The 17,655-nt window shown below is 42.6% G+C and overlaps 1 protein-coding gene across 1 annotated transcript; it reads right to left on the bottom strand.

Annotated features, from left to right (window-relative positions):
* Nucleotides 1–661: 661 nt before the first annotated feature.
* GDPD1 (glycerophosphodiester phosphodiesterase domain containing 1) lies at nt 662–16,566 on the bottom strand. Its single transcript, XM_039720862.1, has 10 exons — nt 16,120–16,566; nt 12,024–12,066; nt 8,607–8,742; nt 7,980–8,025; nt 7,314–7,432; nt 6,636–6,725; nt 5,797–5,930; nt 5,257–5,316; nt 4,452–4,503; nt 662–3,916 (listed from the first exon to the last, which is right to left on the bottom strand). Exons 1-10 carry the CDS (start codon nt 16,253–16,255, stop codon nt 3,794–3,796), a joined length of 939 nt encoding a protein of 312 aa, XP_039576796.1. The 5' UTR covers nt 16,256–16,566; the 3' UTR covers nt 662–3,793.
* Between the last annotated feature and the right edge of the window lie 1,089 nt (nt 16,567–17,655).

Raw genomic sequence — 17,655 nt, 5'->3', positions numbered from 1 at the left:
ATTTATATATTACTTATCCAATATATATTATATTATACCTAATTATATATTATATTAAAATATGTATTATATATATTAAAGTATATATCCTGAAAATTTCTTAATTTAATCAGCACCTCAAGCCTTCTTGCTTCAGATAAATAAATTGTGAAGTTCTGAATATTCTGTTTGAGCTGCAGATTTAGGGCAGGTGACAGCACCTGAAGGGATCACAGATGAATACTGCTCATGTTAAAAGACTCTGTAATGCCCCCCCACAATTTCCTGCTCTGATTTACCAATTTTACCAAATTTAGGATGTGTTTTAAGAAATCCAACATCATCCAGAGCCATCTGGAGAAACCCCTCATGCTGGAAAAGTCCTTTAGAAGTTACTGAATATTGTAACACACAAACCCCACCTCACCTCTCTTACCTAACCATGAACCCTCATGGCTTTAAAATGACACTTGACCTTCAAACCTAATATTTAATGTAATTTTATGGCAATCCAGAAGGAAAGCTGGAAATTTTTCCTCTAGGACTAGAAGAAATGTTATCCTGCTGATCATCAGGAAGGACAGAAACTTGCTGCAAGTGGAATTCCTGGGAACACAAACTCCCACCAAAAAATCACTCTCAGAGATTGGTTTTTAGGAAAAGAAGTCACACCTAACAAGCATTCAGTTTTAGACCTTTTATGAGCAAAGGTGTTTTAATGTGCCACATTTCAAAAGCATCAAATCCTTCTTCACATGAACAGAAAAATCACTGCATAGCTTTGGAGCTAGAGAGGTCCACGAGACTTTCTGCAAATTAAAAGTGCATGAAATACATGCAATCATCCTTCATACATCAAACAGTCTGCAACAGGGCTGAGAACACAGTGTTAAAACAATATTTAGAGTTAAAAGTACCTGAAAAAATCTCTCCTCAGAGAGAGAGATTAACTGAACATCCTCCTGGACAGTTGTGCAAGTTCTCAACAAAAGCTTTTCTGTACAAGTGGTTTAAAAATCCCACAGCGAGTTCTGGAATATTGCAAACAAGGATTGGATAGAAGAAATGTTTGACATTTGTTACCCCAAATCCATGGTGTTTGTCACAAACAAGTTATCATGGCCCAAGCCCTGTGCACTGGTGCTGGCATTCACCCAGGGAATCTCTGTGCCACGAGATCCAAGCTGAGCTCTTGTGCTGAAGCCCCAGCAGGTGAAGGAATAAAATAAATCCAGCACTGGAGCCTTTCCCTCCCAGCCCAATTGCAGATATGGAGCAGCAGATTTATCCAAGAGAGGTCAATGTATAAACAGCACAGCCAGAAGCTCCATCAGATGGAGGAACTCTGGTGGTCTGACTAAAACAGGGTTGAAAAATGTGCTGAGGATTTTAGAAGGCAGAGATTTCCATCTCTACTACTAGAGAGATAAGAAAAATAATAAATATAAAACACTGTCATTTCAGTGTCTGTGTCTGTATTTTATCATTTAATATACAATAATGGAATATTGTTTATTTATTGAGTGTTGAGGGAAACTTGAGACAAAGTCAGAGATCAAAACTGGCATTTTAAAACTTAGCTCTTCCTAGCTGAAACAAGACAGCTTTAATATGTTTTTGACAGTATTCTCTACAACCATAATTACATTTGCATCTTAATCTTGGTGCATGTGTCAGAAATTCAATAGCAATAAAATTGAGTTTAAAAAACCCACATTGCATAAAAACCTGTCTGGAGCTACAAACTGCTCATAAATCCAGATTAGGACAGAAAGGTGGCATTTTTTAATTTACTGAGCTGCATGTGGAACATTTTCTATAACTATTCTGTGGCTTCTAAAAAGCAGGCAGAGCTGTGACTTGACTGATTATTAGCACTTATGTGACCAGACAGAACTGGTCTGAGAGGGAAACAGAAAGCTTAGTACCTAATAAATAATTTCATCCTTTTCCCCCCGTGAACAGTTAGGAAGTTACATTTTCCTCTCTTCCATTCAATAAGCAACAAGGCTGATTAAATTAGGAGGAAATTGAATCTGCAGTCATCTTCACCAGGCAGATATTCAAAAGGACAACATTAACTCATCTGCCCCCATCAGCACATGTTCACTTGAATCCTAAATGCAGCAGTTTTTTTCCATTTCATCCAGACATATTCCTCAGAAGGGAACTGTGCTGCAGAAACAAACACTCTCCCTGCAGATGGATTTGGCATTCTCACAGCCTCCTGACAGGCAGTGGAACAGCAAAGATGCTCCACAATTATAAATATGGCACAGCAGCCAGGGGGTGCAACAAGGACCCTCCAAAATCTGAGCTACCAAAGGGGAAAAAAATGACTTAAAAATCAGTTTTTAGCACAGTGGCTGCTCCTTGCAGTAAAACCACATCTGTGTTTATTATTAAGATCTATTATTTTCACATGAAATCCCTTCAAAAAACACACAGCTGGACCCAAACTCTTGTTCAGAGGGAGCATCTGATGATCCAGTGACTGAGCTCTATACACTGGGTGCCATAAATCCATAACCAAAGCCCTGAACCCCCAGCCATGACATGAGCACACCAAGGCACACGGGCACTGCAGGCTCCAACCTGTCTGACCCAGGGGTAACTCCTGCTCACAAGGACACAACAGCATGGGAAGCTTCTAGAAACACCTTCCTGCCTAACCCCATTCCATCACACCTGGGCTTTCCTGGCTTTTGTTTTGCCAGTTATGCCCACATCCATGCACATAAACTTTTATATTCAATGGATTTTTGTGGAGAGAAAAGACTAAAGTCTATACACATTCTAGATTGACACTTCCTCCCTTTATAAATACACATAAAAATCTGCTTTGGGTGAATTCCTTTAATAGGAACATTTTCATTTGTCCCTGAAACTCCCGACCAAATTTAAATCTTCTTTGCTCCCTCACCCTAAAAAACATCTTCCTGTTCATCAAGAACCACAAATGTGCAAAAGACTTTTAGGACATTGTGAAAAGGCTATTTCAAAGTGAGTGGAATCTGTAACATGTGCAATTTTCCATCCTGGAAATCCAGCCACTGCCACGACAGGCAGGCCAGAGCCAGGGGCAAACCTGGACCCTGCACTGGAACTTGGTGTCAAACCCAGATCCTGGTTTAAATCCTGTGTTTAGACCTGGACCAACAAGTCACAGTGTTGCCATCTCCTCAGAGGGTCCAAATCCAGTTCCAACTCGAGTTTAACATTCTTGTCAGTGAGAATAATGGAATAAATCTGTACTGAGTTAATTTTGGCTAAAAGTGATCATCTTCACTGAGTACACTGCAGTACCTGGCCAGACACAGAGTCTGCTTTATTATTTCTCCTGTGCCTGTTTATCTTTTTTTTTTTCCTCTAGAAGTTACCTGAAATCTAAAAGCAACACAAGAAATGCAAACACACAGGCTACACTTTCAGAAATTCTTCAGTTTCTGCTCACTAGAATATAACTGGAATAACTGACACATCTGGACAGCTGCTTAGGAACACTTGTGACAGGTAAGATAATGCTTATTATCTACAGGTACCTTATCAGGCAACTCTCTTCCTAATCATCATCATCATTTGTGAAGTGTGCTGTTACTAAATGAGCTATTTACAAATGTAAACTATGTAATTAAAGTTTTAAAATAAATATACAACCTTGACATTAGGTAGTGACTTGACAACAAGGTAACAGATCATCAGTTACATGTTTCCAACAGAAATGATCTGTGCATGCTGTCCCCAATGATTTTTTTAATGAGGAAAATCCTTGGCTCACAATCTGCTCTGGAAGGACTTTCTCAGTTTTCTTCCTTCATGCTGGGTAATTATGTAAGAACTCCTTCAGTTTTGTTGGATAGTCTGTCATCACTCCAGTAGCTCCAAGATCAAATGCTCTCTTGTATTCCTCCTCTTCATTCAGTACCCAAATGTAAACCTGTGAAATGGGACACAACAACCAAGTTATTACAGGAAATACCAATTTCTTTTTAAAAAGTGTCTTTTGACCTAAATTGTTTGGTCTGAGAGAGATGTTGCTGCATATGTAAAATGAGAGATGATTACACTGTGATGCTGGACTTCCCCCCCTCACCCTCCAAAAGGGACATTTTTTAATGGTGACTCCAATTCCACTACCTGAGACTTCAGATCCTTCTAGAAGGCATTATTATTTTGTGATAGTCCCACATCAGATAACCAGTTTTTCAGATTTTATAGGCTTAAGTTTGAAGTGGGGAAAAAAAACTCCCTTACTTCAAGAGATTAAAACTAAAAACTCTTTTTTTTCCAGGTGTACAAATCTTCCTTTGCAACCAGAGCACAGCAAATATAACAGCAGCAGCTTTTGCTCAGGAACTAAACAGCAACTCATGGTCCCAGAAACACAAAGAACTTGAAGGGGGGAACAGGAACTTCCTTCAAGGTTGTGTCTGTCTGGTTTGAATTCTCACTTCAGCTTTGCCCCACTGTACCTGGATGCCCCGAGCTGTGAGGTGATCAAACAGTGCCTTCCTCATCAGCAGCCTGGCAAAGGAGAGGGAGATTAATTAACAACTTCAAGTATATATGGAGTTTTCAGTGTCTGTTGATGACCTGCAATGAAGTTCCCATACAGTGTGTACAGTTTTCTACAAGAGAAATCCAATTCTAGAAAACTTCCAGTCCAAGCAATTCAAGTATCAACTCTGCTGGGGATCAAATCCAGCAGGGAAATCCTTCACCCTGCAGGTACCTTACACCTTGTCTGATGAACCAACCACTCTGCTTTCAGGAGAGGTTTTATCCTTCCCACCAGAAGACATTAAAATGTCCTGGCCCCTGGAGAAACTGAACTAACAATGTCAGAGCCAGGAGACGCTGCAGTCACTGAAAACCTGTGACTACATCCCCTCTGAAGCACAGATATTCTTAAAATGCAAAGTGTTCCTTGTAAGGCAAACAGTGTCTCTCCTCTGACAACATTATGAAAGTCACATCCACAAAATCTGCATTCTGCATCTAATTGCATGTTAATTAGCTGAGCACACTTAAGGACAGAAGCTTAACAGACACAATTGGAATAATTGAATACTGCACCTTAGAAAGCTTCAGTGTATGGAAAATAAAAGCATAGAGCAAACCTACAGAAGATTTGAATCTGATTTATCCTGCACTGACAAAAAGCTGGAAGGAACTGAAAATATATAATGCATAGATATAGCAATAGCTAATCTTAATTGAGTCGTGTTAATATAAAGGCAAAATACAAATAAAAACGTAATCAGACAAAAATCTTACGTGTCAGCCAGCCAGATAACAAATTTCTGGCTTCTTGACATCTTCTCTGGTTCTTTCAGCCTGTTGCGGAAGAGGAAACCAAAAATTACCAGAGCACAGATTAACATCTTAGTTGAGATGTTCCAGCAAAAGGAACATAAAGAATTAATCTTGCTCAAATTAGAGCAGTAATTTCACTGCTCAAGACAGTGATGTAGAATTGGGTTATACAAGAGAAATGAGCTACATTTAAGAGAAGCAGCAAGAGATGAGAGTTCTGCAGCATTTTGAGTGAAGAATGAGAAAGATTGTGAAATCTCATTTCCACGCTACTGCTGACTTGTCTCTTGGCCCTATCAGACAAATTTGTTCTCAAGAAAAGAGGAGAAGAACCAGTTGTAAGCACAGAACTGCTGTGTATTACTGTGCACAGAATTCTCCCAGCAATACCCAAAGGTGCCTAAACCAACAGAAAAGCAAGCTCAGCCCAAAAAATCAGTGCTCAGGGAGGCATCAGGGTTCACCTGCTTTACACTGGGGCAGCAGTGGGCTGTAACTCACTTGAGGATGATGGAAGGCATGGGAATCTCAAAGAATTCCTCCTTGAAGGGAACAAAGGGCAGCAGCCCAGTGTAGAACAGGCCAAGGAGCAGCAGGACACGCTGGGCACAGAAGATGGTGGGAATGTCAGAGTTCTGCAGGAACCAGGAAAGAGATTCTCAGTTATCTTGGTAGATTTTGACTCTGTTGCAATTAAATTTACTCATCAATGCATGTCTGAAGTTCAGCAATCACACCTGAGATTAAGCTGCTCTATGTGAATAAATCTAACTGCTGTTCAGGTAGGAAATGGGGTGTTGTCCTGCACAGATAAATTGAAATAAACAACTAGACTGATCTATCAGCCAGATGGATTTTACTCAGGTGCATAAATCCCTTGGACTAAGCACAATTTTAATTTAATTCTAAATTGTAAAATTCCTCAGCACAAGGAGGAGGAGAATTATAGCTGTGAAAGAACAGCTTTATGCTGATACAACTCTGTCCACTAGTGGCCACATCCATTATTTTCATGCAAAGAAAGAGACAATCAGCAATCCTTGGAAAAATTGCTTTTGATCAGATGAATGATGTGCAAAACAGGCTTCTAAGAATTCCTGGTATAAAACTGCAATGCCCTATATTTCATAAAACAAGAATAAAACATGACTAAGCTTAATTCCTCAAGTATGTTATGGCAGGGTAGAGGGGTGCTAACTGTGCTTCTCTTATTTTAGCAGTACAATCTGAGCACAGAATTTCTCACCACAAGTAGAAGCCTGGCTTAGCTGCTTAAATCTTGATTTGCAGAGTGCTTTTCTGTAGGTTTTGTGAGCACACTTAGCTGGACTCAGCCTTACCTCCTTGAAACACTTGCACACAATCTCATAATTGACATTGCCCCACACGGTCAGATGCTCTCTCTTGTACTGGCTCACCAGCTCTGAGACCTGCAGCACAAAAAGCACAACTCTCACGTGGAGTCACTGGGAATTAACTGCAGCATTATTTAACTGAAACTCTGCTTGCTTTGGAAATCATTACAAAAAAAGAGTTCTTTACTCATTCCCATCATAAGGTGGTTGGGATGCTTTGATGGGAAAGAAACAAGTGTTTATACCTACAAAAATTCAAGAAACCTAAAAGACAAAACAATATTTTCTGGAAAGATTTCCCTCTGTGTTGAACAGCTCTACACAATAGCATCATGTTTTTATTCTGCTTTGGAGAGCAAAGCAGCATAAAGTCCCTAAGAAGACCCTTCCCATGAGGTACAAACCAAACATGTCTCCAGCAGTGCTGGAGCAGGTTCTCTTCCAGATGAAGGGTCCTAAAGAGCTTTTACAGAATATCTGGCACAAGATCCCTTCTCTGTCTCCTGTATTACCTCACACAGGGAGCAGGACCCAACACGTGAAGGGTGAAGCAGTCCAAGAACACAGATCTTGCTATCACAGACTGCCAGAACTCCAAAAAACTCCTGGGATATCAGCAGCATTCCCCTGCCTTTGCTGTCAGCTCAGCAGGTTCTCAGTTACCTTTCTGATCAACACGTCGTTGTTCATTTTGATGTCAATGTTGACAGGAGTTTCTGGAAATGCCTCAAACACCTCTTGCAGGAGTGGGATACGATTGTCTGTCCCCTCACACTGACTTTCTGGGGAAACAAGAAACTTCTCACTGCTGTGGCCACTTTTAATAAAAGCAGAAATGTCAGAGCACTCGTTACCTTCAAACTTTCATAAAAGTATAAAGTTCCAAGGATAATCACGTTTTTAAACAAAAAATTACTTCATTCAGCTGTAATTAACCATGACAAGCTCATTTCCATAATGAAAATGCCCTGAGCATGTTGCACATTCAGGTTTTAACTTCATGAGATTTAATCATTATTTAGCAACAGTAGGAGTGCAGGCAACATTAAAATCCTGAAATAGCAAACACAGGCTCAGTTACCACACACCAAATGCAACGAGATTAATGTGAAAAAGACCAAATGAGAACAAAATTTCCTCCTGAGCTCCAAGTCATACCTACAGTAACTACTGCACTGGTTTCTACAGCCAGGGCTACATTTTTCTTTTGAAATTTATTTTGTCATGATGTTGAGAGAAGCAAATGCACTTTTCTACTCCCTTTGCCAAAGGAGGAAAGTGCTGTGCTGCAAAATGGAAAATTGAAACAGCAAGAGACAAACATCTCACCTTTCTGAAAGGTGACATCCAACTTGCAGAGGTAAGGTGGAAGTTCCTTATAAAACAAAGAGGAATGGAACAATCAATTCAAATGCAGGGATATAATCATGACCCTCCTCCCAAAAGACAAAAAAAAAAATCATAAGCCATTTATCTCCTCATCCAAAAAACTGATTTAGTAGCACCACTTTCAGTATTAATTGAACTTTTTGGCATCCTCAGATTGTGTCATCTGTTGTTGAACAAAGCAAAACATTCCCAAATGTCTGAGAGTTCTAAAAATTCCACAGTTCAGGTAGGGAGGGTTCATCTCCCAGTTTTCCCACTAAAAAACTGGTCACACCAGGAAGAGCTTTTGTCACTCTGCCATCAGTGTGACAAAACATCCCAGTCCAGAGCCATTCAGCCAAGCTGATACTGGAGGAGTAAATCACCCTCTGGAATGTGCCAGGTGTGATCTGACTGCACTGGGAGTTCAGTGAGGGTGGTTTAGGTTAGGGGTGGGTTTTTTGATTGGGTTTTTTAATTGAGATGAATCCTCCCCTTTGGTTTTGGGCACCAGGCACACACAGAGCCCCTGCCCACCCCACAAATGCATTTTTCAACCCCCCCCAGCCCATTTTCTCCTCAACTCACCGAGTATTTGAGGTCAGATATGTTGACATCAACTCCTGTTGATCTCTTCAGGTTCTCATCATGGGACACAACCACTTGCTCATCTTTTGTCAGGTGACAATCCAGCTCCAACATGTCTGTCCCCAAATTAACCGCGCTGCAAGGAAAGGCTGCCCTGAACCACTCAGGAGCTTTGGGCAGCTCCAAACCCAGCACATCCCATAAACCATCCCCACTGGAACCTTTGGAGCTTTAATGGTGCAAGGAACCCTCACAATCCTGCTGCAAAGCAAGGAGCAAACAGGAATCCTCACCCATCTCTGCTGCAGTGGGAAGCTGATGCAAGAAAAAAACAAAAAATCCTGAAGCAGAGATGGGATTTTTGGCTCTGTCTCCCACAGGAATTGTGAAGCTCACCTGTGGATTGCAGCCTGCCACCCCAGGATTGAGGAAGCTGCTCCTAAAGGATGGGGTCAGGATTTGGAGTGGGGTGTTGGTGAGCAGCAGCACATCTGCCCACTGCAGGAAGTGAGGTTTTGAAAAAAGAAATTGAGTTTGTGCTTAGAAACAATAAATGGCAGGACTTTATTTACATTAATCAGGAAGGGATGGATCAGGAAAATAGCAGTGGGACTTTCAGGCTTTTGGCTGTTTTATTGGGTAGCAAAACAACCTTAAACTATTGTTTTAATGAAAAAGTTTTAATTTAAATTAAAAAGTAAATAAACCACTAAACATCTGTCATATTTTTCAAAGCAAAATAACTATTCCTGTTCCAACCCACTGTTTTGAAGAGCTCTAATCCAATCCCAAATCCACTCCATAGTAGTTTGGTTCATAGGAGTAAGGAAAGCAAAATTAATGATATTGATGGAAAATAAGAACAAGAAACCTCACACCAGAACAAAAAAAAAAGCTTTACTGCAATGAGCAGTGAATTGCTCATTTAACTAGAAAAGAGGTGTCATTCCAGCAGACAGATAAAAATCTGAACTCTTCCTTCAAAGCATTTTTATCCCCCTCTGAGCAAACCAACACCACCTGTGAGTTGTGCCTACCTGAGACCCAAAGCTCTGTAAATTCAGTGCCAGCCTTCTCCTTAAGGGCTTTACTGGCTGCTGAACACAGCCCATGAACATCCACTAATGCACTAACAAACAAAAAAATAAATCAGAACATACTCCCCAAAGTGTTTAACACAATTTCTGGTCCAGCTGGGATAATGACCAAGGAGGGCTGTCAAATTAAAGCCAATTTGTGAACTGTTTGCCAGTGCTGCTAATTAAGAATTAGGAGAGGAACAAAATCCTGTTACATATGGAAGAATCACAGGCTGTACTGGGTGAATTTTTCCTCCTGAGGGAAAGCAACTCCAAATCTGCTGCAGGAGATTTGCCAAATCTGTAGATGTTCCCATGTTTTATCCTTTCACCAGCAGATTTTATCAGCAATATTTCTTGCTTAAGAAAGTCAGGGCTGATGCTGCATGGAAAGGGGAGAACAACAACTTTCCTTGTTAACAAATTTGAGACTTTGCCAGGCCCTTACAAGCAGCTCACTGCTAAATAAGCTTCCTCAAGTGCTGAGCTTTCCCAGCTGGAAATCAGTTTGTTCTGTCAAATTCTGCTCCAGAGAAGGCTCCAGAGTCAGAACATCATTGTGCCAGTTTGTTCTGTCAAATTCTGCTCCAGAGTCAGAACATCATTGTGGATTCAGATCCAACTGCTCCAGAACTCAAGCTGTGAGGTAGGCTCACATTTGCAAATTAGGGTGAGAGTGCTCCTGCTTAAAATCTGTTGTTTTAGAATCTAAAATCACCACAGAAGCATTTAAATATGGTAGGACAAGATTATAGCCACCCATCTATTATGCATCTTATCCAATAAAACAAAACTAAAAAAATATTGTCTTTAGTACAAAAAGCTTCTAATTTCCTTCCAGAATATTTGTAAATTAAGCATATAGAAACTGAAATTGCCAATAAAGGTCTCCTCCCCCCATACACACATTCTCTTCCAGATTCAACTACAGCAACAAGCAAATATTGCTGCTTGTGCAAACCTGCAGGAGCAGCTCCTGCAGACACACCCTGTCTGGCTTCACACAGAATCTGATGGATTATAAATTGATCAGCTCTTATCAGCTGTCAGTCAATCCTGACCATTTCTCACCAGCCAGATCACTGATTTTCTACCCCATTCCTTTTGCTGCTTTACTTGTGAGGGTGGGAAAGAGCAAATGGGATGGACAAAGCCTTTACCCCTTCCCAAAAGGGGCCAGAGGAGTTTCCACTCCTAACAGGAGGCAATTGCTCTGCTTCCTGCAGAGCTGCCCTGGCTCTCTTTACTCAGATGAACTTTGCTATTGGCAGCTGTTGTTCAAAACTGGACCTCAATGCACTTGTCCCACCACAGCTGTAAAATAATTAAAATGGGTGGAAGAGAGTCAGCAAAACATTATCACAAAATGTATTAACCCCAGCACAGTCCTTACTCTAAGTATTACTGCTTATTTCTGGGAATAAAATAAAAAATAGATTATGGAATAACTTGCATTGCAAGAGCCCTTCATGAATGATTATGATATGAAATGAAAATTAAGAATGATTATGATATGAAATGAAATTTAAGAAGTGGTTAAAAAAAAGGGAAGAAGCACTTTCAGAAAGTCTGGTAACAGACTTGAAAAAAGGCAGGCCAGCAGGAAAAAAACCACAAAACAAAAAGCCACACAAAACTATGCTGAGCTTCCATGGAGATAGAAAATAGTGCAGTACTCTCTTTCATTTGGTTGGGAAAGCTGGCACCCCTCAGGCTGCAGGGAAACAGCGAACTGATGAGGCTCCTTAGCACAAAGCAAATTAGAAAAACCCCAAACAAAACAAAGAGGAGCCCACATAATGTGGTCCCTTCTCAGCAGCAGCTGGAGTTTTAGATATGCTTCTTCTCCAAATGCCTTTGAGAACCTTGTTAAAATTCACTACTTAAATGCTGGAGGCTTAAAAGGCTTTCTGGTCCCAACCCCATTTTAAACCCTGAGTAAGAGGCTTTCACACATTGCGTGACTGCAGTGTGTGAGTGCAGAAAAAAACCCATAAACAGCAGCATTTTCTGCTTTATAGTGATAAATTAATTAATAGAAGTAATCACCATTGAGCACAGTATTGTTTGCTGTTTTACTGGCTAGCACAGCTCGGGCCTTGGGGTTTGTTTCCATTTGTTGCTGTGCACAGACCATAATTTGTGGTATCCCAACTCCTTCTGGTGAAACTGGAGTGGATGTGTGGCAATGCACAGGAGTTACCCAGAGGAGGGCTGACTTTCAGAAACAGGACACTGTGAGCCCAAAGAACTGATGAAGTCCCACCTCCCTTGGTGCTTCACTCACTAAAGACACTGAGAACACCTAATTCAGATATTCTCATCCTTCTGTACTCACTGGTGAAAGGCTGCCATTGTGTTCTCCAGGTTCTCTCCAGCACCTACAGAAACAACAAAAATAAAACTTACACAATATCCTTTTCCTCCCCTCAATCCCACTGAAAATATAATTAAAAACTAGCAGGTTTTAAAATATACATATTTTGAGAAATGAGGATGAAGCTCAAGGCAGAAATCTCTGTTGCCACCAATGTCCTGGAGAGACATAACCTTCTCCAAGGAAAATTATTTAAAAAAAAAACCTTATCTTGGATTTGTGTAACACTTCGAATATTCAAACCAAAGCATTTGTTTTACCAGAGGTATTTAGCTAGGACAATAAGCCCCACAGGCATAGGGAAAGTACATGCAAAAATGTATTTGAGAGTTGGTGGGAAGAGTAAAAAGAGAAAAAAAATAACAAAAAGCTGTGAATGAAAGCAGCCAAGACATTCTAAAGCTGACACTCCCTAAATGTAAAACCCAGCTGGGGTGAAATAGGTGACAAGCTCTTTGTTCAGTGCAAGGATATTCCCCAAACAGCACAGATCTGTCAATAAAGGTTTGTGCTGCAGGAGAAGGGAGGTCTCGCACACAAAGAATGAAACACACATCATTTTCAGTTAAGAAGTGAAAGGACAAGCAAATTTCATTTTCTCTCAGGCAGGATTAAACTCTGCAACTCCTAAGCCAGCAATCTCTGCATAAAAATCTTTGAAAATCAGCCTGATTAGGGACTGGAAAAAGGTTGTGCCTTTTTCAACCTCTTTCTGAGGTTGTGCCTCAGAAAATGGGCAATATTATAGACTGAGAAACAAAACAACCTCAGGAGGATACACTGCTGATGAAGATATCTATGCAAATTTCAACTGCTCTCTGTCACTAATGAATGACAGACTTGGTAAACAGCAATTATAAGAGCTCCAATTAAGGCCTTGCCTATTAACAAGACCTCACCACCACATACTTACCTAAACCTGTGTTCAGTTACTTAATTAAAGCAATGCACAACCACCAATTTAAAACTGTTGTTCTCAGGCAGGTTTGCAAAATGGAAGACTTAATTTAGAGCCATGATGACAAAAATCTGCAGGGCTAATGTAAAACAACATGGTGAGTCCACAGCAGCTTCTGTGACCAGACATTCACCAACATTTTATGGGATTTGACTGCAGAACTGGGAGTTGGCTGAGTAGCAAAAGTGAACCAAGGGACAAAGGAGAGCAGGAGAACCTCATGGTACCCATCTGGTGATTGCCTAACAAATGGGAATTCCCTGCACAGGGCCTGGCTGATGAGTTACAAATTAACTGCAATCATAATTGAGGTTTTAGATAGCTTATCAGCTGGGGCAATCCAGCCCATACATCCTGAACGGTGAGGGAAGGCCAAAACACCTGAGTCAAGCCTTCCATTTGTGAACAAAGCAAGAGTGTCCTAACATTCCTGGGCAGAAAATTCCAAAAATAAATTTTTAAGTGGCTGATCTGACAAATCACGTGGCAGGGAGGTGGTCAAGGGCCAGGGATGGTGCCATGTCAGGGGTGGTGAGTCAAATGCCTGACTTGTAGCATTTTGGGGGAAATGAGGAACAAAGTTGAGAGATCAGCTGAAAGAGGAATTCTAAATCAGCAACCCCATGCAGAAAAGGGAACTACACAAGTTATTGGGTTAAAGTCATTTTCTCCCAGAAAAGTGAGAGGGCTGGGCTGACCAAAGGGCTGCTGACACTTCCTCAAACACCCTCCAGCTTCATGGGCTCACTCCCTCTGAGGAACAGAGCTTCCCCAGCCAAAATGGCACATGCAGACATCAGGAGGGCACATTCCCACCCAAGGAAAGGCTGTGAAAATGAAGGGATGAGAGAGTCTCAGGTACAATGAGAGGCTGAGGTGCTGGGATTGTTTTGTCTGGAGAGCAGAGGCTGGGGAGGATCCTACAGGTGTAAATACTGGATAGAAGAGAGTAAAGACTCAGCCAAACTCTTCCTGGTAGGGCTCAGGGAAAGGACAAGAGGAATGGGAACAGGTTTAAACACAGGAAATTAAGTTCATAAATGTAAGAAAACCTCTCTTTTTTGTTGCAAGAGTGACCAAACTTTGGAACAGGCCCCCTGGAGATGAGACTCCATCCCTGCATGTATTCAAAACCTAACTGGGACAGGTCCTGGTTAACCTGCTCTGGTCAGATGCAATCTCCAGAGGTCCCTTCCAATCTGAACTATTCTGTGTAAAAATCATCCTGCTACCCTTTCTCAGAGACCCTGCAACCCAGGGCTGCTGACATTGACAGAGGACTCCAACACAGAACATCAAGACTCAATAACTGCTCTCGGAAATGATCAATTTTAAAGTTATGCAGACGTGAAGAAATAATTCAGGGATGATTCTACAAAAATGAGGTGACAAAATTCTTGAATGAAAAAGCAAGATAAATCAAGCCCCTCAGACTTAAAAACTTCACTGTACAAGGTTTCATCCCTGAGAGGAAAAAGCCAAACAAGTCAAGCGTTACCTTGATCTCCCAGGCTAATTGGAGTAATGCAATAGGAAACCTGACACTGAGTCTAAAGCTACAGCATGACTAAAGCCCGAGAACTCAAGTCCCGCAGGAATTTCTGTTACAGGGTAAACACCAAAGAGAGCAAAGCACGAGTGATCTTCAGCCTCCGATGAGCAAAAAGCAGCTTTCAGGGCTGCCCTCCTGCCTCAGGTGGCCTTCACAGGAACAATTCACAGATCGTGGACTTTGAATGCCCGGGGAATAATCCTCCCTTGAGCGAGGCTTTGCTGCTGTTCCGATGGAGCTTAGAGAGACCGGCCCAAGCCCCCGCGTTCCAGGCTTAGGGCTCTGTATCCTAACGAAGGTGCTTGCAAAGGAGCGAGAACAGAAGATTAAGGGATCATACCAAGTTGCAACAAAGTCGCCTGCAAGTTTTTAACAGCTTACAAACCAAACAAAAAAAAAAAAAAAAAAACTAGGAAACCCTTAAAATTAGGAACCTTTTCTTTTGCCGAAGGGAAACAAATACCAAGCAACAGATACAGTTAGCCCACATAAAGAGCTACATTTTATGCTATATTTAAAGCTATAGTTACAAAGAAACTTAAACTGCCAAATAAAGTAAATGAAAGAAGTGCCAGGAACAAAATCTTCAAGAGATCAGCTCCAGTTTTTATACTTTGACAGTTCAAGGCAGCAACATTTGTTAAGGACCACTGGCTAAACCCCTGCATAAAGTGGCACAAAGTACGACACTTAAAACTGTTTAAACTCAGCACCAGACATCTCTCACACAGAATATAAAATAATATTTACTAGCAAACTACTTATTTTCAAAAATTAGGTGAGGCAGCAGGGAAGAAAACAAAGCTGATCTCTACAGAACGGGAAGACACACCTCGCTGCATTTCCCCCCTCCCAATGCTTTGGAATAGGCAGGAGAAACTTAAAAGCCTATTTTAGACAGAATCAACATGCCTGACTTTCAAATGCAAGAGGGTTTTAGCAGGGCACTGAGCCATTCACTGTCTGCCTAAAACACAGAGGGGAACACGAACAGAGCCACAGCAAATTCTGCTTCTCCTGAAAGCAGAAAGCAAAGCAAACAGGAGGTCAGAGGCAAGAAAATTGCTCTCTTGTACCTGACCTAAGCAACAGCCAGACGCCCATCTGGCTGGGGAGAGAAATACCAGGATACAGAATCGTCAGAAGAAAAAAAAAAACAAAAAAAAACCCACAAAAAACCCAGACGTGTTTGAGGGGGGAAAACAAAAACAAAAAAAAAAAAAAAAAAAAAAGGAGCTGATTTTCGACTGGCGCGGCTGGACTTCGGAGATTAATTCCGCGCTGAACCGAGGCACTGGTCAGCAGGTGGCACCTAAAATTAGGCTGAGGGAGGAAGGTTTAAAGGGAGCCCCGCTGCAAGCCCCGGACACCGCGCGGTCCCTCACGAGCCTCCCGCGCCCGGGGGCCCGAGCAGCGCCCGGGGGTCGTGAGGGAGCACCGCCCGCGGGCCGCGCAGCCCCGAGAGCCGGGGACCGTCCCTCAGGAGCGGCAGAGAGCAGAAGGGCTCCCGCATCCCCTCCCCTCCATCCCCGCACTCCCTCACTCACCGCCGCGGTGCGAGATGTGCCGGCACCGAAAGCGCTGCCGCTTGGGCCGGTGGAGCAGCCCCGGGCACTTGAGGAGAAGCGCGGAGGTGAGGACGTATCCACCTATCGTGGAGAGCACGTAGAGCGTGGCCGACATCCTGCGCCCTGTCACCGGCTGTCCTGCCGGGTTCCGTGCCCGTGTCCCAGCCCGCAGCCGGCTCGCGGCGAGGCGGAGCCGCTGCGGGACGCGGAGGCTCCGAGGCAGCGGCGGCGGCTCTGAGGGAGCGCAGCCTCTGCGCCCGCGCAGCCGCCCCGGCGAGCGCAGCGCGCAGGCGCGGCGGCCCCGCGCCCTCCTTCCCTTCCCGCCCGGCCGTGAGGGGCTGCCCGCAGCCGCCGCTGCTCCGCAATGGCTCTGGGGGGGAATTGGCGATTAAACGCTTTAATTCCCAACCGCGCCGTGCCGGCTCTCTGCTGGCAGGTGGAGGGATGTGTTTGCCACACCCCCGCCCAGCGCCCGCCTCATGGGCGGGGCTGTCACGGTCAAAAACCACTTCGTAAGTGCTGCGGGGTAATTCTCAATTACACGCTTTTGTTTTTCACCTGGCTGTGCCGGCTCTCTTCTCACAGGTGGAAGGATGCGTTTTCCACACCCAGCCCCTCAGAAAGGTCGTATTCCCAAGGAAGGGATGTGTTTCCCCTCAGACTTGTCCTGTTCCAAATGGGAGGGATGCTTTCCCCACACAGCCCCTCAGAGGCCATAAAATCATAGAACAGCTGGATTGGATCTTTAGAGATCACCTAGTCCAGCCCCTTATGTCGTATTCCAAACAGTAGGGATGCGTTTTCCACACGCAACCCCTCAGAGATATCACATTCCAAACGCAGGGATGCGTTTCTTCATCCATTCCCTCAGCGATGTCACATTCCGAATGGGAGGGACACATTCCCCACATCCGGAGATCACAGAGCCATGGAATGCTTGGAAAGGATTTTTAAAGACCATCTAACCCAAGCCCTCATGCTGTATTCCATAGGAAGGGATGTCTTTTCCTCACCCAGCCCCTCACAGATGTATTCTGAGCAGAAACCAGGTCTCAGCTCTGGTCATGCAGTTTAATTACTGTACTACAGCAAACTGGCAAATTAAATTTTGTGTGCATGCTAATTAGAAACAAATATTCTAGAAATTAAATTAGGTCTCAGCATACAGCCTTACATCTTACCTCAGTTAAAAGTCGATTTACTGTGGCTGATTTTTTAGCACTGAGAGTCACTTGATACAGGTGAACAGAGTTTCTGGCTTTGCTGTTAATATACATCAGAACTGCAGTATCTTTTTTTTTCAAGACAATGATTTCTCCTATCATCACATTAAAAGCATAATTTACATACAAATAGCTTGTGCAGAAAAAGAAAATATTTTGCTCATCGTTGCCTCAATATGACAAAGTAAACTCTTGATTTCAGGCAGTGTTATTTTTTTAATGTTCCTAAATAGGTATATAAAAGACAGGATGGGGAAAAGCACTGCCATCAAAACATCTAGTAATACAGGAT

Source organism: Passer montanus, unplaced genomic scaffold, assembly GCF_014805655.1.
Source record: "Passer montanus isolate IOZ18808 unplaced genomic scaffold, ASM1480565v1 scaffold44, whole genome shotgun sequence".
Classification (NCBI taxonomy): domain Eukaryota; kingdom Metazoa; phylum Chordata; class Aves; order Passeriformes; family Passeridae; genus Passer; species Passer montanus.
Note: the sequence above shows the minus strand (reverse complement) of the source record. Positions and strands in the feature narration are given on the sequence as shown.